Source organism: Plecotus auritus (assembly GCF_963455305.1).
Source record: "Plecotus auritus genome assembly, contig: SCAFFOLD_54, whole genome shotgun sequence".
NCBI lineage: Eukaryota > Metazoa > Chordata > Mammalia > Chiroptera > Vespertilionidae > Plecotus > Plecotus auritus.
In genome coordinates this window covers 1-24,415 of record NW_027664284.1, presented here as the reverse complement: position 1 = coordinate 24,415, position 24,415 = coordinate 1, and the positions used below count along the sequence as shown (strand labels likewise).

General features: G+C 42.9%; 1 protein-coding gene across 1 annotated transcript in view; it reads right to left on the bottom strand.

Annotated features, from left to right (window-relative positions):
• LOC308240675 (phosphofurin acidic cluster sorting protein 2-like) overlaps positions 1-23,926 on the bottom strand; it is a gene marked incomplete at both ends in the record, with an annotated part of 31,320 nt that extends 7,394 nt beyond the window's left edge. Inside the window, 4 exons of the mRNA XM_080688753.1 lie at positions 22,369-22,482; positions 23,063-23,345; positions 23,472-23,607; positions 23,914-23,926. Coding sequence (XP_080544879.1) covers positions 22,369-22,482; positions 23,063-23,345; positions 23,472-23,607; positions 23,914-23,926 — 546 coding nt within the window. The remainder of the gene's footprint in view (positions 1-22,368; positions 22,483-23,062; positions 23,346-23,471; positions 23,608-23,913) is intronic.
• Between the last annotated feature and the right edge of the window lie 489 nt (positions 23,927-24,415).

Sequence of the window (24,415 nt, the reverse complement as noted above, 5' to 3'; positions counted from 1 at the left end):
AAGGTCAGATAAAGAGCTTCACAGACAAGAAAAAGTAAATGAGTTCATCACCACCAAACCAGTATTATATGAAATGCTGAAGGGTATTCTCTAAGAAGAGAAAGAAAAAGGTAAAGATAAAAATTATGAACAACAAAGTGACAACAAATATATGTCTATCAACAAGTGAATCTAAAAATCAAGTGAATAAAAAATCTGAAGAACAGATAAACTGGTGAATATAATAGAATCAGGGGCATAGAAAGGGAATGGACTGACAATTCTCGGGGGGGGAAGGAGGTGTGGGGGGTGCGGGAAGAGATTGGACAAAAAGCTTATACCTATGGACAAGGACAATGAGGGGGGTGGGGGTAAGGGCATGGGGTGGGGTGGGAACTGAGTGGAGGGGAGCTATGGGGGGAAAAAGAGAAACAACTGTAATAATCTGAACAATAAAGATTTATTTTTAAAAAATGAAATTTCAGAGATTATCTCTGAACTCTCCTGTAGCTAATAAATGCTAATACCCCATCTCCCCCTTCTATAGCACTTCCACTCCATCTTTTGCTCTCTAAGCTTCCTTGTCCAGACGTGTTCTTTCCCTTCCCTTCTTCATTCCTCTTCTGTCTCCTCCACTACCACTCCCTACTGACTTAAGGGAAAATGAGAATAGGAATCCTACCAGCTCCCTTTGGAGAAAAGCTGCTCTCAGCCAGGGAGGAACCAGCAATTGTTCTCTATTTTCTCTATGGCCCTGATTGGTTCACAAAGAAATTTCACTGTTAAAACATGTAATCCTGGCTATTCTAACCTATCCCAATTAATATACTCCTGGTGCCTGGGAGCAAAAGCAACAGAATTACTAAATAAGGTTGTAAGAAAACTCCTGTAGAGAAGTCTGTCCACTTGAAGGATTGTAGGAAACTGAAATAGGATTTAGAAAAAGTAAACAAACACAAACAAGCATAGGTTGCTCCAAGTGTGTTTCACCTTCTCACTGATACTTTGGCAGAATTTTAAATTATCATTAAAAGGGAAGCCACTGCCCTAGCCAGTTTGGCTCAGGAGATAGAGTATCGGCGTGCAGACTGAAGGGTCCCAGGTTTGATTCTGGTCAAGGGCACAAGCCCAGGATGCGGGCTCTATCCCCAGTAGGAGGCGTGCAGGAGTCAGCCAATTGATGATTCTCTCTCATCATTGATGTTTCTATCTCTCTCTCCCTCTCCCTTCCTCTCTGAATTCAATAAAAATCTATTTTAAAAATGGGGGGAGGGGAGAAGCCACTAAGTACCCTGTATATACTACGGTTGCTTTATTTGTTCTTAACCGCGCCCAATTGCTTTCACCATCTAAATAAAGCTTCCCTACAAATGTCTGTTTTTTAATCAAAACCTGTTTCCTTCCAACTAGGGAATGTTATGGGAATATATATATATTTATATATTTATATGGGTTGCTTATCAAATCTTCCCCAATTCACCTGTTAAATAAGTGGGTGTTTTTCTTTTTAATGAAATCAGTGATGCTTATATATGCTTTTTCCAGAATAGTTACATATATACTCAGAATAAGTGAACCATATACTGAACCAAAAGGGAAATTAATGATTTTAAAGGAACCTTGCAGGAGGAAACTAAGCTTGAGATTGACCGAACGTTTGCTAATCATCTTTTCTTCATTATTATCTTCCACTAGAGCCTGAGAGATGGCTTCACAGGGTACCCACCCTACTCAGAATGGCCCCAAACAGCCCAAACACCTGCCTGTAACACTTGGCTTGCTCTTATGTCTCTCTATAAATGGGGAACCAGCCCACAGTGACTTGAGAATCCTCTTTTGGGGTACATATTCACCAAATGGGAGAAACTTGACCCTGAGTCCTTCAAGAAAGAATCCAACCTTCATTTGTTACCCCACCTACCTGGTCCCAATATATAGTGGGTGATAGAGAGGTTTCACACCATTAATTTCAAGATTATCTTGCAGCTAGGACCTGTTTTGCCATTCCCAAGGGAGATGGACAGAGGTTTCATATACCTGAAAGCCTTTATTCCTCTCAGAGGTATGTGCTTTCTGGAAACTAGAAAAATGTACCCAAATAGAAAGAAACATTCAAAAAATGAGTGAATGATTTGGTCAGTCCCTTGCCAACATTTGAGTGGCAACCCAGTCCCTGAGGTATTGAAAATGACTATCCTTATTTCACAAATGAAGTTTTCAAGGGGCCAGAGGTTTGGCTCTAGAAACAATTCAAAGCCTATCAACTCCTTTTACCTTCCACAAACCTCCCCTATTCATTTCAGAGGCTTGTAGATAATTGGCTTTATGCAACCAAAGTCCCAGAACCTTTGAAGTGGTAATACCTGAGTTCACCAAGACCTCTTGTCTAGGCCATTTTTAAAAATACAAATCTCTGGAAGATATGTCTTATCCCAATAGAAAAAAATATCTTACCCACCTACACAAATCACTTTAGCTTATTTCAACTATTTCTTTCTAACTTATTAAGTTTTAATGAAAGTTATAGAATATCTAGATATTTTGAAATAACATGAAATACTGAAACATTGATTGCTAGACAAGTCTTAAGTTCCCCTGCTTTTGGGTTTTTTATTACAGGTCTGTAAAATTGATTTGGAGCTGTTGATGTAATGTTTTGTGCTTTGTTGAAGGTGTGTTTCTTTTTTTTTTTTTTTTAACTTATTTTGTATGTTTTTTTGTTGTTGTTTTAATTTAATAAATCTTTATTGTTCAAATTATTACAATTGTTCCTCTTTTTTCCCCATGGCTCCCGTCCACCTGGTTCCCACCCATCCTCTGCCCTTACCCTCCCCCACTGTCCTCATCCATAGGTGTACTATTTTTGTCCAGGCTCTTCCGTCACCCCCCACACCCCTTTTCTACCGAGAATTGTCAGTCCACTCCCTTTCTATGCCCCTGATTCTATTATATTCACCAGTTTATTCTGTTCATCAGATTTTTTTATTCACTTGATTTTTAGATTCACTTCTTGATAGATATGTATTTGTTTTTCATAATTTTTATCTTTACCTTTTGCTTCTTCTTCCTCTTCTTAAAGAATACCTTTCAGCATTTCATATAATACTGGTTTGGTGGTGATGAACTCCTTTAGCTTTTTCTTATCTGTGAAGCTCTTTATCTGCCCTTCAATTCTAAATGATAGATTTGCTGGGCAGAGTAATCTTGGTTGTAGGTTCTTGCTCTTCATCACTTTGAATATTTCTTGCCACTCCCGTCTGGCCTGCATAGTTTCTGTTGAGAAATCAGCAGACAGCTGTATGGGTGCTCCCCTTGTAGGTAACTAACTGTTTTTCTCTTGCTGCTTTTAAGATTCTCTCTTTGTCTTTTGCCCTTGGCATTTTAATTGTGATGTGTCTTGGTGTGGTCCTCTTTGGATTCCTTTTGTTTGGGGTTCTCTGTGCTTCCTGGACTTGTAAGTCTATTTCTTTCACCAGGTGGGGGAAGTTTTCGGTCGTTATTTCTTCAAATAGGTTTTCAGTATCTTGCTCTCTCTCTTCTTCTGGCACCCCCATAATTCTGATGTTGGTACACTTGAAGTTGTCCTAGAGGCTCCTTACACTATCTTCATATTTTTAAATTTTTTTTTGCTTTTTGCTTTTCCGGTTGAGTGTTTTTTGCTTCTTCGTATTTCAAATCTTTGACTTGATTCTTGCGAACCAATAGTCTGCTGTTAGATCTCTGTATAATATTTTTTATTTCAGTCAGTGTATGTTTAATTTCTAGTTGGTCCTTTTTCATATCCTCGAGGATCTTGCTAAATTTATTGGCCTTTTCTAGAAAATTCTTGAAAAACCTTTTAAGTTTTGAACTCTATATCCAGTCGTTTGCTTTCCTCCATTTCTTTCATTTGTGATCTGTTTCTTTGTCTCTGCATTTTGGCTGCTTCCCTGAGTTGATAGAGTGGCTTTGTGTGCTAGGTGTCCTATAGGGCCAGGGCTCAGCCTCCCCAGTTACCTGAGGTGGACACTCTTGGTGCACCCCTTTGTGGGCTGTGTGCACAATCTTGCTGTATTTAAGCCTTGATTGTTATTGGTATCACTGGGAGGAATTGACCTCCAGGCCAAATGGCTGTGAGGAACAGCTGTGTCTTCGCTGGGAGAATTTCTGTGCTGGAGACACCCTTATGAGACAAGACTTGCAAAAGCCTCTGTGCTCAGCTTGGATGGGGCAGAGTCTCAGGGCAGAGCAGACAGCATTAGTTTCCCGTTAGCCATGCCCTAATAGGCCCCTGTGTCTCAGTGTCCCATGGTAATCGCTGCAAGCACCTCTGAGGGAAAGCCGCCCTCAAGTTCCACCTGCTGCCAGACAGTCCAGTTTCTCCCTGAATGAGTCTGGGTCCCCAGAGTCTCTCCCGGAACTGGAGTTCAGTGCAGTTGGGAGCTTTTGTCTCCCTCCGGATTGAAAAAGCCAGCCGCGTATTCAGTTGCCCGCCCTCACCACGCCCATGCGCCTCAGTACCCCTGCCTTCCACAGTTCCTCTGAGTCTCAGTATACTTTTCTCTTTCCTGACAGTCCAGTTTCACCCCTTATGAGTCTGGGTCCCCAGAGTCTTGCCCGGAACTGGAGTTCAGCGCAGTTGGGAGCTTTTGTCTCCCTCCTGCTTGAGAAAGCCAGCCGCACACTCAGTTGCCAGTCCTCTCCGCGCGTGCGTCTCAGTACCTCTGCCTCCAGCAGTTCCTCTGAGTCTCAGTGTGCTTTTCTCTACCCTTCTAGTTGTAGAATTTTCACCCAGCCAACCTTGCTGTGGTTCTGGATGATGTCCATTTTGTCTTTTAGTTGTAGTTTTGAAATTGTTGTGCGAGGCAGCAGTTTAGGTGTTTACCTATGCCGCCATCTTGGTTTCTCCTCCCAAAGGTGTGTTTCTTGAACGTGAGAGTGTGACTAAAATATGTTCATCAACATCAATCTAAGGAATGCTGGTTGTTCACTTTTGTGCTAATCACTGGAAATTAAGGCTCCTAAGAGTTAAAAGTTCCAGTTAAGTTGGAAGAAATTATATAGTTGTGCTAATAGAAGGCTTGAGGTATGGGGAGTCATATTTGAAGGAAAAGCACAAATGTAATTTTCTCTAAGGATAGTGATTTCTGAATGGGTAAGAAGGTTTGTGAAATTTCATGAAATCTTTGTAAAAGAGGGTACAGGCTATAAACTTTTGTGAAAGTTTTATATAAAATATTCTTGTATTTTCTCTGAAAAAAATTATGTGTATAGCCTTTATGTGATATGTTTTCATCTATGTGATATGTGTGGTGAATTTTCAGCCTCCAGATGTCATTAGTAGGATATAATCTTTTACCTAAAAGATTAAATACTTATGTAAATTAAGGTGAATTCTGTAGTCTGGACTAAATATTTAATATTAAAACTGTTTGTAAGTATGATTAATGTCTTTAGAGTTATTACCATAAGCCTGTGTTTGCTTTACTTAGATTTACAAAAAGTACAAGGTATAATCTTTTGCATATGTATATTTGACAACCTTCCTAAAGTTCCCATTTTAAGAGACTTTTTTAAAAAATATATATTTTATTAATTATTTACAGAGAGGAAGGGAGAGAGATACAGAACTAGAAACATAAATGAGAGAGAAACATCGATCAGCTGCCTCCTGCACACCTCCTACTGGGGATGCACCTGCAACCAAGATACATGCCCTTGACCGGAATCTAACCTGGGACCCTTCAGTCCACAGGCCGATGATCTATCCACTGATCGAAACCGGTTAGGGCTTAAAAGACTTTTTAAACAAAAGGTGGCTGTGTTGGCAAGGATGCAGAGAAAAAGGAACTCTTTTGCACTGCTGGTGGAATGCAGACTGGTGCAGCAACTGTGGAGAACAGTATGGAGTTTCCTCAAAAAACTAAAAATGTAACTCCCATTTGACCTAGTGATCCCACTTCTAGGAATATATCCCAAGAAACTAGAAACACGAATCAGAAAGGATATATGCACCCCTATGTTCATAGCAGCACAATTCACCATAGCTAAGATTTGGAAACAGCCTAAATGCCCATCAGCAGATGAGTGGATTAAAAAACTGTGGTACATCTACACAATGGAATACTACGTTGCAGTAAAAAAGAAGGAGTTCCTACCATTTGCAACAACATGGATGGAGATGGAGAGCATTATGCTAAGTGAAATAAGCCAGGCAGAAAAAGATAAATGTCACATGATCTCACTCATTTGTGGAATATAATCAACGGCATAGACTGATGAAAAAGAACAGATCCAGAGACTGAGAAATGTCGATCAGAACCTCAAACCTCAGGGAAGGAGGGGGTCGGTGGGATAAGGGAGAGAGATCAACCAAGGGACTTGTGTGCATGCATATGAGCCTAATCAATGGATGCAGACAACAGGCGGGTGGGGCATGAGTGGGGGGTGGGAGGTAATGGGGGAATAAGGACACATATGTAAAAAAATAATAATAAAAATAATTTTTTAAAAAAAAGATGGCTTTGAGTTAATTCCAATGGGCCCTGGAATACCTCAAGGATATATTCCCTCTTCTTATTAAAGGGCCATTGTTGAACTGAATTAGTCCTACTTAATATGCTTGAAATTACTTGAGAAGCTTTGCCAAATTAAAAAATGAAAACAACTGTGCTATTTGTGTACATATATTTTTATTAAAATGGATGTTCTAAAGATTTCAACCTGTCCTAGGAAGGAACATAGAAAGATTCAAAGAAAAGTTCAAATTGGAAACTCTCAGATGTAACAGGGGTCTTGGTGTCAGCGACACCAGGCCAGCCAAGAGGGATGGTTCCCTATGAGGACATCTGGCAGTGGGACTCTGGTTATTTGTGGCTCAAACATTGGAAGTTTATAAATTATACCCAATGCTCAATACAAGAAGCCATGGACAATGTTTTAAAATCTTACATATTGTTTGTTCTTTTTATATTGAAATTGTGTATTGAATCCAAATATATACATATACTTATATATTTTCATATTATTCTCTGTCATTTTATAGTAATTATTATTTTCCAAAAATTATTGCCTTGAAATGTTATAGTTTACAAAAAAAGCAAAGTTTTTTATCAATTGCATTACAATCAAAACTATAACCATGCCACTTTGTTTTGTCATTCGTAGTTATTGTTTTATTCTAATGAATTTTCAAATATGTTACATCTTTAGAAAAATCCATGAAAAGGACTCTGACTTACTCTAAATTACAGGTTTCTAAGCAGGTCACATCTTTGAACTGAATGAAGAAGTATAGAATTCTAAGGAATAACTGAATTCATGAAAATACTGGCAAATAATCAGGATAAACAAAAAAAAATGGGTATGGAACTAAATGAAGTGAAGATGATTATTGTTGTTATGACTCTGTTTAAAATACTGCTGATTTTTAAATCATTTTGATTTCCAAATGTAAGGGAAACTAAAAGCAGACATTCTATATTACTATCAATGACTCACTAAGGTTATAGGCCTGAAATGAGTGACATTCATTTCATAGTACTCCCAAGAGACAAAGACTTTAAAGACCAAAACTTACAACCAGGAGATTTTTATTTATTGAAACATTAATTAAAGACTCTCTCCAATGTGGAAAAAAGGGTGTTACCTTATCAGATGCCCTACCACAAATGGACATCTGTCTCTGACACTGGCCTCCATCCACCATGGAGATTGAAGACTTTTCAAAGGTGAGAAACCACTGGCCATGGGGGCTGACAGCTATCCCAAGAAGTCAACAAGGCCTGGATGCTCACAAATTACTGCTGCTCAAACCTTGTTATTCTGTCTCCTAATTGTTATTGATTAAATGTACATCAACTGACTTTATATTGTTATTACCCTCTTTATGGTTTCCTAATGGAAACAATATCTGTCTCCCCAGGCCCCTCCCTTATTACACATGAAAAGTTGAATTTGGATACCTCCTAATTTTTCCCATCTACTAGACAATGACATTCTGATGATCAGTTATGATAACGAAAGAATAGAGAGTCTTAATTCATCTGGCCAAACATAGCGTAAGTACAAGTGACAGTGGATGAAGGAGGAAAACATATACTTCAGCTTAATGAACCATTATGATAATGCATGCAAAGGGTTTTTTGGTTGGCTGAGATGCTTATTCCCCTCAGTCTAGCACTAGATATTTTCTATTCCTAAATGGTGTTACTGCTTTAACACTGTTGCTTTTGTTCTTGGTATGGAAATATTATACTCGATGCAAAATACTAAAACTTAAGACAAGCAGCAAAAGTACCCTGCTCATGGTAGCTCAAAATTTAAAATTGATCCAGAATATTTTGTAACAAGGACATAGAGGATCTCATGGCCTCCCATTCACCTTACTTTTATTTTGAATAATAATAAAAATTACACCTTGAAAGCCATTTAAGTTTATTTAAGGTCTTGCCTCATCCCCAATGATCCATTGTTCAGCAAGGCAAAACACTAACACTGATCATCAATGCATAATGTGTATTGATTTATGAACAAAAGGAGAATGTGTGGACGAAAAAAGGGGCCACATGCTAACCTGAATACGTCAGGGAAGTCCTGTGTGGAGTCCTTGCAAACTCAGAGACCTTAAGTAATTACAAAGGATGGTCTGAAATTAAAACACTAACTCAATGGAGCTCATGGTGGGTAGTCATGTCGTAGTCTGGCATCTTCCCTGACAAAGGTCAATCTTTACCCTAACAGAGTCTATGTACTGCCTTTTTGCATCTATGATAACATATCTTTGGATTATCAAAGGAATCTTCCTTATTTTGGACAACTCATGCACAGGCACCACTCTGTGCTCTGCAGAGATCACAAATCCCTTCGTTGTTATTGAGTTCATTGTTGACTTGAAGCTATCCTACATCCACCTATGGAAGTATGTGCCTATCATTGTACCGGTGATCCAATCACAGAAGTTTCCACACTTTGCTTTCTCCTATCTGTCTAATCTATCACCCATGGATTTCATGTGACCCACATATGTATGCACTTTGCTTGTAACTTATAACATAAGGTGCAAAATTGTCATTCTCCCGTGCGTTCTCTCAACCCATTGAGATTTTGCTCTCTGGCAATTGTCGACACTTTGGATCAAATAAAGGCACAAAACTTTTTCACAGCTTTGAAAGTTTTTCACATTGATAAGAGAAAAGGTTCTTGGCAGGAAAAGTAGAATTGGAGGTAAGGAATATGAAACACATTAGTATCTTAGGTCATTTTCTTAGCAGAGGACAGACAGCACATGCTGTATTAACAGTGTCACCGTGTGATTTCTGACAAAACATCCCAATGTAAGATGAGACACAGAGGCTTTTCGTGGGGTGGAGGGTCTGGATATTAGGACATGTGGATTGTTCAGGGTGGCACCGTTGTCATGGCAACAGAAAGTTATAAGGTCCAGGTCCCACAGAAATGAAGACATGAATCGCCGTGATAACCAGTCCCCGTCCTGGTACAATGTGCAGCTCAGGGAGGCCCCAGCTCCTGACCTGGAGGATACAGGGACCCAGATCCCTTTGGGAACTGGACACTAGGAGGGATCTTAGGGGAGTAGCAGGGTGCCTTCTGGAACTCAGGTCCTATTGACACCCAGGGGTTCTGGAGTCTGGATCAACTGGGCACCTATACTCACCCTGCGGCCATGCTGCACGCTGGAGGAGGTATGGGGCACCTGCGCCTCCTGCAGGGGCATGGAGTTGAGGACCCCATCTGTCAGCTCCTCTCTGTTCTCCTGTGCGGAGCTCTGTAAAGACAGTTCCCAGTCACCAGGGGAAAGCCTCAGAGCCCTGTTTTGCTGGTTCTGTGACCCCTGTGACCCTCCACTCCAGACACACACACACACTGTGATCTGCTGAGACCTCCACTGGCGAGGAAAAGGCGTGACAGCCTGAGGACTAGGACTCCCATTGGCACAGATAGAGACCCCTCTAGAAGCCCATCTCCAACTACCTGCCCTGCCCTACGCTGGGGTGTGATCACAGCAGGACCTCTAGGTCAGTGGTTCTCAACCTTTCTAATGCCGCGACCCTTTAATACAGTTCCTCCTTTGTGGTGACCACCAACCATAAAATTATGTTCGTTGCTACTTCATAACTGTAATTTTGCTACTGTTAATGAATCGTAATGTAAATACCTGTGTTTTTTGATGGTCTTAGGCTCTAAAGCAGCGGTTCTCAACCTGTGGGTCGCAACCCACAGGTTGAGAACCACTAGCAGGGTCGCCTAAGACCATCGGAAAACACAGATATTTACATTGCGATTCATAACAGTAGCAAAATTACAGTTATGAAGTAGCAAAAAAAATAATTTTATGGTTGGGGTCACCACAACATGAGGAACTGTATTAAAGGGTCGCGGCATTAGAAAGATTGAGAACCACTGCTCTAGGTGATCCGCTGCCCCAAAAACTGTTCCTGCCCCAGGGGTCTCCCTTCAGGTCCCTCTTCCCACCACATGAAGGGAAGGCATGTGGGCTGCACAGGGATGGCCCACAGAGGAGGCTGGCCTGGTGTGAATGGATCTGACCCAGGCCACCTTCTCTTACTTGACGGGATCTTCTTGAAAACGGCCAGAGGTGTCGGGCACGAGTGTTGAACCGTCTACAGAGTCTGGAACAACTCTCACTGCAGGGTCTCCGGGAACCAGAGCCCTGATAACTGGGAACACAACAAGAGAACATCTTGAACTGTCAACCGTCTCTTGCCAAGTGAGTGGCGGTTGGGCAGTTGCTAGAAAGTGGGTGCCTGGTTACGGGGGTTCCAAGTTCTATTAGGAAGTGACCTCACTTCCTGGGATTGCCACCCCCCCAACACCCCTCACCTAATAACAGCTATAGATAGTCCTGTGGGCTGCTGACTGCTCACCCACCTTCTCCATGGAATACCAACAGTGTACACAGTGACACCAACACACCCCTCTCCACAGCCCCTAGAAGATCTGGCTATAGCCAAGGTCCCAGATTTGTGGAGACAGACCTGGGCTAAGACTCAACCCCTCATTTTTACCTCTTCTTGATCCTGGATAAGTCACTGTACCTGTCAGGGCCTGTCTCTCCCCTGCCTGCACAATGGGTTATTGCAGCATGTGCTTCTTAGCGATGTTCAGGCTCATGAGGGGGAGTAGCTATCAAGTAGGAGGAGGAATGTCACAGGCAAATGTGCCTCCAAACTCTTTTTCTTCCTATTGTCACCTCCTTGGTGTCTGCTTTTCTTCTGTCTGTGCGCACACACACACAAGAGCTAGTGCTAGGTTGTATTGTGTTAACAGAGCCCTGAATCTCAGTGGTTTGCAGCAGCAAAGGTTAATTTGATAGCCATGTGACTTCAATGATCTGATGGATCTAAAAAGAGTTCCTTTCTTTTGGATTGTTCATCTTTTCTCTTCTTGTAAGGATAACAGTAAGGACTTCCAAGCTCTTATATGTCAGAGTGGAAACCAGAAGTCAATGTTTTATTTGACAATGGCCTGTGGTGGACATGACTTCCAATTCCCCCTTTCTAATAGCTGCCAATTTCCACATCCAGCTGGTTCTGGGTGTGTGGGTCAGGGCCCCAGAGTGGAGGTATCAGCACATTTCTTTGGTCAGACCACAGTGATGATGGTTGTATGTGGACATGTGACTTCAGTGAGTTTAATAAGATTCTTTATACTTGTGACCAGAAGAAAATTCTGGATGTTCTCAACTAAATTAGAGCAGCCAGCGAGTGAGAGAAAGAGACAGAGCTGTTCGCTCTGTAATAGTTGGGAGCCAGTGGACTGAAGGGTCTTGGGTTTGATTCCAGTTAAGGGTACATACTCAGTTGCAGGCTAGATCCTTAGCCCTGGTCTGGGCAAGCGAAGTAGGCAGCCAATCAATGTCTCTCTTTCTCACATCAATGTTTCTCTTTCTCTGTCTTTCTCCCTCCCTCCCAATCTCTCTAAAAACCAAGGGAAACTTATCCTTGAGTGAGAATTAACTAAAAATATTTTTAGTGAGAAGAATGGCACTGCCACTTGCATTGAAACCTCAGGCATGTTAGCTGAGTTCATTAAGGCTTGTTTTTTTTCACGTGAAAGATGAGTTGCAAGAATAAAATTGAGTAATAAAGTGCTTAACATAAAGATTGGCATGTGGTGGGCACTCAATATATATTGCCCATTACTATTATAAATACAATAGAGGCCTGATGCACAAAATTCGTGCAAGGGGCTTGGCCCTCGCAGCTACTCACAGCACCGGCTTCATCAGGAATGTCGTCCGGACAGTCATTCGGCTGTTCGCTCGAATTAGCCTATTAGCTCTTTATTATATAGGATATGTATGTAAACAATCATCAGGTGGAAATACAAAGTGTGACATCGACAAAATAATCTAAAGCAGTAAGATGTTAACAGGAATTGCCCAGGACCTTCCAATGCTCTATTTCTCCATTTAATCATAAATGCACGGACTTACTAATTTCTGGATAGAAAGATAAAATATCGCAAAGGCACATATTCTCCTGAATTAGTCTAAAATTTACTTATTTGAAGTAAAAATCATAACAGGATTTTGGGGAAACAAAAAGTATTCTAAACCTTATCTGAAAATAAATATGCAAACAAAGCAGCAAACAGTTGAAAAGAATATAAGGGGACTTGCTCTGTCAAATAGACAGGATTCTCAAGCAGTGCGGAATGGGTGCTGGAGTGAGCAGGCCACGGGAGCTGGGCAGCGACATCAGGAACAGGGCTGAGCACAGATAGGACTGAGTAGATCATTATGGAGGCCCTTTGGCAATAAATAGCACTGTGATAGCTGCTCAGATATTGAGGGGAAAACTTTATTTATTTTTTAAGTATATTTTATTGATTTTTACAGAGAGGAAGGGAGAGGGATAGAGAGTTAGAAACATCGATCAGCTGCCTCCTGCACACCCCGCACTGGGGATGTTCCCGCAACCAAGGTACATGCCCTTGACTGGAATCGAACCTGGGACCCTTCAGTCCACAGGCTGATCCACTGAGGCAAAACAATTGGGGGATTGAGGGGAAAACTTTAGATCAATATTTCAGATCTTACAGAAAACATTTAAATGTATTTTAAATTGATACATTTTCCTGTGCCTTTTTCCTTTTGAAAATCTAATGCAGGTGAAATGAAAATTTTAAAAATAAAAAATGAGAGAATATAAATAGACTCTATTTAATTCCATGATATAGAGATAGAGAACACTTTCCACATGTTGATGTCTTTTTTGGGTGAGATGTAAAGGAGAAAAAAGTCAGTCCTATGAAGTCCTGAACAAAGAGCCTTGCAGACAGAGAGGTGTGTGTGCCAAGGCCTGAGGTGGAGAAGAGCTCACTGGGTTGAAGGAATGAAATAGGGCCAGTGTGGCTGGAGTAAAGAGGAGAGTGTGAGACAGGAAGTTGTGCAGGCCAAAGGGGTGCAGAGCCTGCAGAGTCTTGTTCAGGCTGTAAAATTTATTCCAAGTGCAATGAGGCCTTTTAGAGGGTTTCAAGTGAAAGACATTTAGCAACTATCTTTCCGTTTGTATTTGACAATAGTACTTTAATAATCAGATATGGCTGTTGCATTTTTGATCAGACGCTTTTTCAGTGCCTATCACTTTTTATTAACTTTTATTAAGATACATTTTTAAATTTTAGAATATTTATTCCTAGGTTTAATTTTCTAAAAATCCTACAGCATCTGAGAAATTTATTTTTTATTTTTAATTTAAGTATAGTTGATATACAATCTTATATGGTTACTAGTGGCCTGGTGCACAAAATTTGTGCACGGGGGGGGGCGGAGGGTTGTGTCCCTCAGCCTGGCCTGCACCCTCTCCAATCTGGGACCCCTCAGGAGATGTTCGACTGCGGGATCAAGCCTAAACCGGCAGTCAGACATCCCTCTCACAATCCGGGACTGCTGGCTCCTAACCGCTCACCTGCCTGCCTGCCTGATTGCCCCTAACCATTCTGCCTGCTGACCTGCTCGCCTCCAACTGCCCCCTCCCTGCCGGCCTGATCACCCCCAACTGTGCCCCCCTGCCAGCCTTCTCACCTCCAACTGTCCCCCCCTGCTGTCCTGCTTGCCCCCAGCTAGTCCTCCCTGCCAGCCTGCGCGCCCCCAACTGCCCTCCCCTCCTGGCCTGATCACCCCTAAACAACTCTGCCTTGACCCTGCCACCATGGCTTTGGCCGGGAGGATGTCCAGAAGGTCTCCCGGTTTGATTAGCATATTACCCTTTTATTAGTATAAATATTGTTTCAGGTGTATGATATAGTAATTGGACCATTTTATCACCTCACCAATTCTTATAATCAATCTGTCACCATGCAAACTTATCACAATATTATTGACTATATTTCCCTTTCCCTTTCACCCATCCCCCACACTGTCCCTTCTGGTAACTATTCCTTTTTCTCTCTCTTTTTTTTTTTAATGAGTCTGTGTTTTGTTTTGTTTTCAGAGTCCACATATAAATAAAATTCTATGGTAATTGTCTTTTGCTGCCTGAGTTAGTTCGCTTAGTATAATACTCTCTAGACCAGCTGTGGGCAAACTACGGCCCGTGGGCCGGATCTGGCCCATTCGGCTGTTCTATCGGGCCCATGGAGCCGAAAGAGCGGAGGGTTCTCTTGCTCTCCCCTCTGCTCCTTCACCAGCAGCAGTGTTAACATGGCAACGTTGGGAAACACGGCCACAGCTCCTTCTTCTGAGTGGGCAGATTTATATCCGCCCATTCAGTAGAAGGAACAACCTCTCAATCTTCCAGAGGCTCCTTGTAATGCCCGCGGACGCCTCCCCCAACATCACCCTGGGAATGAGTAGACATGTTATGGTGGTGATGTAGGGAGACACGCCCCTGGAGAGCACAGTATCAGAGCATTAGCTAAAAAGGAGACCAACAACACTGTTCCCACTGAAGTTGATGTTTTAAAGACCAAAAACCTTTCAACCCAGTCTACATTGCCATCTACATCTATGTCCCAGGCATAATTTGGAAGTTGCACTAAAGAAAATGTTTAATTTACTGTTTACACATTTTGTTCTTTTCTATTTGTTTTAGTTTTAAATTATTTTATTATATTTAAGTTTCATTTGAAAGGCTTTTGTACCTTTCCTTTGTTAGGCAATTTTATTTTGCCTTTGCCATCTTCAATATAAGGTATGTTATTGTGCTATGATTCCTCCATTTTTTGAAGTTTCAAATTATAATAATTAGTGTTTACATTCTTCTTGTTAAAATGTTTGAAATGAATAAAACTATTGAAATAAAAAAAAGACCGTACCCTTTTATGTAATGATGTTTATTTTGAATTTATATTTGTTCACACAAACACTCCGTCCATGCTTTTGTTCCAGCCCTCCGGTCCAGTTTAAGAACCCATTGGGGCCCTCGAGTCAAAAAGTTTGCCCACCCCTGCTCTAGACCCACCCATGTTGTTGCAAATGGTAAGATTTCCTTCTTCTTTATGATCCAGTAATATTCTGTTGTACATATGCACCACATCATCTTCATCCATTCATCTGTTGATGGACACCTAGATTACTTCCATATCTCGGCTATTGCAAATAATGCTGCAGTGAACATAGGGGTAGAGCATAGAGGCAGGGCTTTTAGAAGCTCTCCTAATATTAAACCATACTTGTGTTCCAGTATAACCTAATGAAGTAGATATGCTAATGTTTTATTTAGGCTTTTGCAGTCATATTTATTAATAAGTTGGTCCACAGCTGGTTTTTTGTGTGTGCCAAACTTACTTCTTATTACGATATCTGTTGCATTAACTTCCATATTGAATTTGCATTCACATATGTTTATTTTCTAATATTTGGATTTTGTTAAATTTTCTTTAATATCCTTAAGTATAAAATGTAAAGGAAGAAAAAATCACTCCAGATCCTGTTTACATTTTCGTGAAAATTCTTCCAATTTTGTTTTCTTACTAAATTATTTTTATTCACTCAATGTGCTGGTGAACATACTCTGTAAATATTTTCATCATTTTTAATGGATGCATGCTATTACATTTTATGATTGCATCAGATATATTTTTAATCAATATTGTGATGATAATATTTAGCTTTTTTCCTGTTTTTCCTACTATAGACAATGAATCAGTAAATGTCTTTGTACATTATTTTTGGATATATTTCTAGGTACATTCAAAGGGAAGCACACTTCATTTTTATACATATTGCCAGAGTGTCGCTCTGGAGTGCCTCAGAGCAGCATGCCATTTGGTAAAGCCAGCATCCACTCTATTCTATCCACTGGGATTTTGTCTCTCAGGGCCAGACAGCAAAACAAAGGCACCAACTCAGCAAACTCTTTGAATGCCAACTGACAAATGCATTTGCAGAGCATGCCATGTGCTTCTCTGGGCACTTGAAGAAAAATGTCAAGGGAAGTCTCAGGGTCCTTGCCCCCAGTCAAAGATTCAAGGGATCACTTTGATCCACAGCCATTTATTGATACCTAATGGGTGTCTACTGCTGCCCTGGGCACCTAGGCACAGGCTACCAGACATGGTAGAAGTTTGGTCCCCAGATCTCCTGGGACCAGGTCAGAAACTTGTGCAAAGGCGAAATAACAGGACGTGTTAACTGGATTATCTCTGTTCCCAGAGATAAGACCGGGCTCCATGGAGCCCCCAGGGAAAGGAGGAACTAGGGTGAGAAGGAGCATCAGGAGCACCCACCAGGTCAGGCATGAGACTGCCTCAGTGCAACCATCTGTGCCCTCACTAATGCGGCTCCAGGGAGGTTCTGCCTCCTCCTTCCTCCAGGTTCCTTGACTCAGATGCTGCATTAATCACTAGGAAGGTCTCTGCCATCCAGGTTAACCCACTTAGTGGGTAAAAGTTGGATTATTTGGAAAGTTTCTCAGAAAACCTGTTCCCCATCCCAGACATGGGTCTCCACAGGGCGAAGGAAAATAATGGGTAGGGAGGAGGGTGGTTGCTGTTTTGATTTTTGTTTTCTTGGTTCAGGTCTCCGTAAATCATATGCCTCAATTCATGACACCTCGTCACCACCATTCCTTGCAAGATATCTTCTTAATATTATTGTCTTTTATTACATCGAATCTCCATTCCCTTCTCCCTCCACAAAGGTAGCCACTTAAAAATAGGTATTGCACTTGAATAATTCATGTCTTTGTATGCTTGTGTGTTTTATATACACACAGTGTTGTGCTATAAACCCCATAGTGTTTCTTACTTTCTGAGCTAACACTATAATTTTTATGATCCACTCTGCTTGTGTGTGGATACTCAAATCCCTGCTTCTTTTATCTTTTTCCAAACCATTCTCTCTATACACAGACGAATTTTCTTACTCTAAATCAAACCCTATCAATTTCTTGCTGAAAGCATTTAAAGAACTTCCCATTATAATTAAAAATAAAGGAAACTAGCCTATGAGGTCTACTTGTTGGCTCCTACATACATCTCCAACCTCAACCAGTGTCCTTCTCCTTCTTCTGCTCCCCACACTTCAGCCATACTGGCTTTCACTCAGTTTGTGGAATTCACAAAGCTCTTTCATCTCAGAGCCTTTGCCTTCTCCCCCTCCCCCACCTCATCTCTTGGAAGGGCTTCCTCTTTCTCAGCCTTCAAGCCTCTCCTAACTGTGGACACTGGTGCAGCCCTTTTGGAGAGACCTTGGCAATATTAGTCATCTTGCGCCAGGTTCCCTGGAAGCAGTGACTCCTGGGAACTGGGACAGAGTTTAGTGAAGGAGTGACCGCAGAAGGAGAAGATGGAGGGAGGTGAGCAGAGATGTGGACTCAGCACGTTACGTTCAGCCTGGTCTTAAGAGGAAATCTGGGACAGGAATGGTACCCATTGAATGAGTCCCATTGGAGGTAAGGAGCCAGGCTTGTCTACCCAGTGCCAGTCATTACTGGCCTCTGGCTGAGCCTACATCCCAGGGCAGTAGAGGGGGAGCACCTACCCCCTCTGGACAGGGAAAGGGCTGTCAGGAGCCATGAGCAGCCAACATCCAAGCAGCTGGGAGGCGGGGATGGCTGAACCAGCCAGTGAAGTTGCACCCACTAGTAAAAACTAAGGCATACATGGCCTTCCTGCTAGAAGTTCATTCTTAGCAACATACTCTAGAGAACCTTCATTCACGTGCCCATGAAGAAGGATACAAGAAGTCAATTTTAGCATTGTTTATGATGGTGGAAAACTAGAGATAACCTAAATGTCCTTCAACAAGAGAATAAAGTAATCATAGTAAATACCTAGTAAAGCGGTAAAAGTAGTGGACTGGAGCATGTGTAGCAAAGTGGACAAATCTCATAAAGCATGGTTTGAGTGGAAAACCAACACTAAATATAACTTGTGTCTACACAACTTTCGTGTAAAATTATAGAAACCAACTTAAGGACAAGCACAAAGTGGATGATAGTAACTAGCTCTGAGGAAGGAAAAACTGGAATGGAATCAGGAGTTCAACTGTCTCCCAACTGTCACCCTAATGTTCTGTTTAAAGACACACAGGCAATGGCAGCATTTTAAGATTCAGTAGTAACACAGGTGATCATAATTTATTCTACATATATTTTATTCTTTTACATTTAATCCATAATATTCACACTTTAAAATTATAAAAAATATTTATGTGGCTATATGTACACCTACAGTGATACTTTTTGTTTTTCCTGCATTATCATTTTACTTGCAAATAACAACAGAAACAAGTACACAGATGATTCATTTTCCTTTTTTAGGCTCCATCACAACACCTTGCCACGTTTCATCATGACACATGAGTTTGTTAGCCATGCTGTTCATATACAATATGATTAACATCGCGGAAGGATGTTTATGTCAGTGGAAAAATACTCATAAAAAGGCTAATGTTTTTGAGAGGGAATTGATAGGATAAGGTTTGGAAACCCACTTATCCAGCTGTCTCTTTGCTATGTATTCTATCAAATATTTCCAGTGGTCCATTCCCACCCAGTGATGCTGATCAGAAGAACCAGGTTCATGCTCTTAGACTCTGGGGGGCTATATTTTGACACAGAAGCCCTGCTTTTCCCCTGTGTCCCAGCCGAGGAAATGTTATTCAAAAAGTGATCAGTTCAAGCTTGAGAATGAGAGGCCTATGTTATAGGTTCTCCTACAGCAGTGGTCAGCAAACCGCGGCTCGCGAGCCACATGCGGGTCTTTGGCCTTGAGTGTGGCTCTTCCACAAAATGCCACGTGCGGGTGTGCACGTACAGTGCAATTGAAACTTCATGGCCCATGCGCAGAAGTCGGTTTTCGGCCTGGGTGAATCTATTTTGAAGAAGTGGCGTTAGAAGAAGTTTAAGTTTAAAAAATTTGGCTCTCAAAAGAAATTTCAATCGTTGTACTGTTGATATTTGGCTCTGTTGACTAATGAGTTTGCCGACCACTGCCCTACTGTGATTCTTCATGTTATTTGGACTTAGCATAATTATATATGTGAATATTCAAATATCTAAGAGCATATTTAATTTTAATTTTGCTAAGTACTTATAGATGGGCCTCCTGGGTGCCTGTACTAGTTTACAGTCCCATCAGTCCACGATGTTTCCATTTGTCCCATAGACTCACCAACACTTGGCATCATCACATTCTAATCGTCATGCAGATTGGTGTAAAGAGCGCCTCATTACTTCTCTGACTACAAGTGCAATTTAACGTCTCTTCATATCTTGTTAACGTTTTGGGTTTCCCTTTATGAAATTCCCTTTTCATATACTCTACCCATTTTTTATGTGACAGACATTTCTTAAAAACTCTAGATATTAATCCCAAAAAGGGATTTCAGAGAAAGCTTGCAAGTTTTAAGATGGAGCTCCTATAGGCATTTGTGCTCAGGTTTTTGAGTGGATGAAAGTTTCCATTTCTCTGGGATAAGTGCCCAGGAGTGCAATAGCTGGGTTGTGCAGTAGTTGCATGTTTAGTTTTATAAGAAACAACCAAACTGCTTTCCCCAGTGGCTGTAATGGTCTACATTCCCACCAGCCCTGAATGAGTGAGTTTCTCCACATCCTCACCAGCATGGAGTGTTATCACAGTCGTTTATTTTAGTTAGTCTCCTTGTGGTTTAATTAACCTTTTCCTAATGGCTTATGATGTTGAACTTTTCAAGTGCGCAAGCGACATGTTATAGCCTCTTCAGTGAAGTGTCTGTTCATTTATTCCGTTTAATTCTCCAATGAAACCACCTGGGCCTGGAAGCCCCTCATTAGAATGCTTTAACTACAAATTCAGTCCCTTTAATAGACTAGTTAGGGCATAACTTTATTCTGAGGAAGGTTGTATAGTTTGTTACTTTCCAGGAATCGGTCATTTCACCTAACCTGTTGGAACTATGTGCACAGCGCTTTTCTCCGTTTCTTGGTCAAGTCTGGCTAGAAATCTGTTTATTTTACCAATATTTCTAGAGAAGCAGTTTTCCAGTTTGTTGAGGGCTGTTTTGAAATTCTTTGTTTTACTGATTTCTGCCATTATGTTTTCCCCCTTCCTTGTTTCTTCAAGGTCACTCTGTTGCTCTCTCTAATTTACTATTTGGACACTTAGATCTCTCTTCACAGCTGTAATTCTTCCCTTAGAAGTCTATTTTAAACTAAAACACTTTTCTATGGCTGCTTTGATTGGCAGCTTTTCTTTATTGTTTTTTAGTTGTGAATATTCCATAATCTCAATCATGATTTCCTTTGAACTCAGGGTTTATGTAGAATATACTTCACTTCAGCTTCAGTTATACCTTCTTCACTGTCCAGATATTTGGGAATTTTAAAGTTATCCTTTATTATTAACTTCTTACCTTAATGCATTATGTTAGAGAACACATATGCATCATGCATTATGCATTATGGTTCATGAATATGTCAATGGAGAAGAAATATATATTTCTTCTTTGGAATTCATTGAGACTTCCTATGTGGCATAGCACATGGTAATGATTTATTCTGTTTAAAAGACTGGGTATAATCTGTTAGTCTATGTATAACAAAGCAAACAATAACTTCCATTTGTCAAATTTTCTTCTGATTTTTAGAAAATCACTTATTGCTTCTCATTTAATAGGTCCTATTTCTTAAAGGAGGTTAAAAATTAACGCATTCTATTTTGCAAGACAGGATGCTTTCCCTTAAGTTAAAACACATTCAGTTAAATGTATCCCTGTGGTTTCTTACACATGTCTATATTTTCCTCAGCAAGACACGCTCTTTAACATGCTGTCCCTCATCCACTACACAGTGCTGACACTAACTAGTATTTTAGAATTTTCACACTTTTTCTGTATTCTTTTAGTCAAGAATAAACTTAGCATGGGGCCCCATTGCTCACTCCTGGGATTTTTGGTTCTGGCTTCACCCAGGACATGGACGCCTCATAGAATCTCTAATCTCTGTATCTCAGGAGAAAAGAGCTTAGCCCAAGACCTCGTGGAGAATCACAAATGAGGCAGAGGCTTTGTCACGAGGAAGAGAAAATGGCCAATGAGCTCAACCACAGCCCGTACAGCAGACCTCTCCACTTTCCAGGCACCCAGACAGCACTTTCCAGGGAGGACCCCACTGAGTCTCTACAATAAACCTGTGAGCTTGATCCTAGGCTCACCCCGTGTTTAGAGGCACAAGCACTCAGAGACACGAAGTAACCTGAAGGCTCACAGCAAGCAGGTGGCCAAAAGACCACTGTGCTGTGGAGGGGCAGGGTGCTCACCTGGTAAATAGATGGTCCCCCACCTGTTGGGTGGTACAAATGTTCTGTAATAACACAGAAAAATGAAGGCGGAAGTGGAGTCCCTGCTCAGGAAGGCGGGCAGCTGGTATTCCACCAGTTTGTCTAGTCGGTGTTCCTGGAGGTCTGCACCATAGAGGTATTTTTTTAGGGAACCACGAGTGGGTGGTGCTAGGGCCACTGGGTGGTTGGCAGCTGGGGCCCAGGGCTGGGCTGACTGGCCTCCGTGTTCTGCTCAGGACGCCCCCATTGGGAGGCCAGCCCTTGACATCTGACCACCAGTTCTGAGTTCTGTGGGGGCAGAGTCCTGGCTTCCAGGAAGGGCACGTGGAGAAGGTGAGAGCCCTTCTCACTGGGAGTGTTAGGGGTCCTGAGGCCAAGCTCACCTCCCATGAGTCTCAAGCTCAGCACTGCCCGCCTGACCTCCCACCACCAGAGAGTTCTGGGTAATCAGCAGAGCAGTTGGGGGCTCCCACTGGGGACACCACATTAGTTTCTGGGTTGTGAGCACATTCGCACTTAAGAAGGTTTCTCTTTGTGTTTCCAGGGTCAGTCTCTGTACTAAACTGAAACATCCACAGAAAAGCAGCTGGGCCCTCCTGTGTTTGGCGTCAGCAGGCCACATGCAGGGCTGGAAGGTGGAGTCGGAGTGTCTGGAGTTGCAGATGGGGAAGTGCTGGACGTAGGAGGACCCTGGGCTGCCAGCTGGAAGAACTTCACGTCATTCCACACCACACCCTTGATGAGGACCCGCAGCATGTTCTGCTGGTGCTGGCCCTGCAGACCAGGCGGCTTATGCCCTCCAGGCACTAGCTTTTGGAGTCCACAACCTTGTCCTTGGTTTTCTTAGGCAAAAACAGCACCTTCTTTTTCTTCTCCTTGGTGAGCCCTGTCATGCACATGGTGGGTGTTGCTGCAGCCTCTCCCCTGCTGTGCAGCCTGCTGACCTGGAAAGAGTGGAAGGTGCACTTGAGGGTGTTGTTGGGGGCAGGCAGGTCTTTCTTCTTCGAGTCTCTCTTCCTGTCTGTGGGCTGGGCTGCAGTCCAGTAATCCACCTGCCGCTCCATCAGCTTCGTGCCATCGCCCTGGCTGGAGGTGGACAAGCCCCAGTCACTGACAGGGAGCAGAGGGGGGTGACAAGGCCTCATTGGCAACCAGAGGTATGGAGAGAGGGATGAACGAAAGCATGCTGCAGCCCAAGGGGGCCCATTATCTGAGTCTCCTGACGTGTCTGAGGACTGTTGCACTATCCCAACTTTCACCCCCTCCCCGAAGGGAATGAACCATAAGGACTCCTCGTGGGGGCTCTTCTGCTTGTAGGAGAGCACGGCTTCCTCAACGGGCAGCTGGTAGGCACAGTTGTCTCCGTGATGTACTGTGTGATTCTCGTCACGATGTCCAGTGTGTCCTGCATGGCACTCTGGGCCTCCAGCTTGTGGAACAGGTCCCGCCAGGCCAGGTCCTGGAAGAAGCTGTTGTAGAGGTAATGCATGGATCCCAGGTGCCTGGCCACGGGGTGGGAAACCAGCGGGATGACCTGGAAGTACATGTATCCCAGCCAGTCGAGCATCTTGTAGGACAGCAGCTCCAGGAAGATGCGCAGCACAGCGCTGAAGTAGTGGTGCCCCTGCCACCAGGATCTTCACCGGCTTCGGGGGCTGGGAATTATAGTGACAGTATCTCTGTATCTGCCAGATGATGGAGCTGAAGGCTGCCTGGACGTCAGCCATGGAGCAGGTGCACAGCAAGGCAGCGTGTGCCCTTGCAGGGTGTCCGAGGGGAACTGGCCCTGCCAGTTGGAGGTGTTGACGAGGATGATGTTCTCCGGCAGCTGGTCATCGGAGATGAGGATGTGGTTCAGCTGGTTGTACGTGGTCTTCCTGGGGATCTGCAGCTGACTCCCTGTGTCCGGGCAGCACTCATTGTCTAGGGCCCACTCAAACTACGGCCCGCTGGCCACATGCGGCCCGCCGAGGACATTTATCCGCCCCACCGGGTGCCGCTGCCTGTCCTGCTTAGCAGCCGACTCGTCCCAGGCCTGCAGTGAGCATAGGAATTTGTTCATAGTTGTTTTTTTTAAACTATAGTCCGGCCCTCCAATGGTCTGAGGGACAGTGAACTGGCCCCCTGTTTAAAAAGTTTGAGGACCCTGGTAGGCTGTTGACCTGCTTGTTCTGTGGCTGTGCCGTCTGCCGCTCCTTCAGGTACCTGCCCCAGTCATGGTGGCTGGGATGCTTCCCCTTGGCCTTGGTGGAGGGGATGATGAGAGCTTCGGTCTTAGTGATGCACCCACTGGGCAGTAGCTTCTTGGTGAGCATATCCAGGGCTGAGGTCTCTACCTCAGGGCTGTCCTTGGGCTGTGCTGGCTGCTGCCCTGGGTGGGCATGCTCTGAGGCGCTAAGTGGGAGACCCTGTCACTTGGCTATTGCTGCCTGGGCTTGGTCTTCTCGGGCACTGCGGCTAGACTAGGAGGCTCCTTTGTTTGTTTTGTTAACCTGCACTGGAGGTTATTTTTCCACTGATTTTTGAGAAAGTTGAAGCAAGGGGGAGAAACAGAGAAGGAGAGAAGCATCAATGTGAGAGAGACACATGGATTGGTTGCCTCCTGCATGTGCCATGACCAGGGCTGGAGATCAAGCCTGTAATCGAGACAGGTGTGCCCTTGACCAGAATCGAACCTGGGACCTTTAGTCCATGGGCCAACACATTA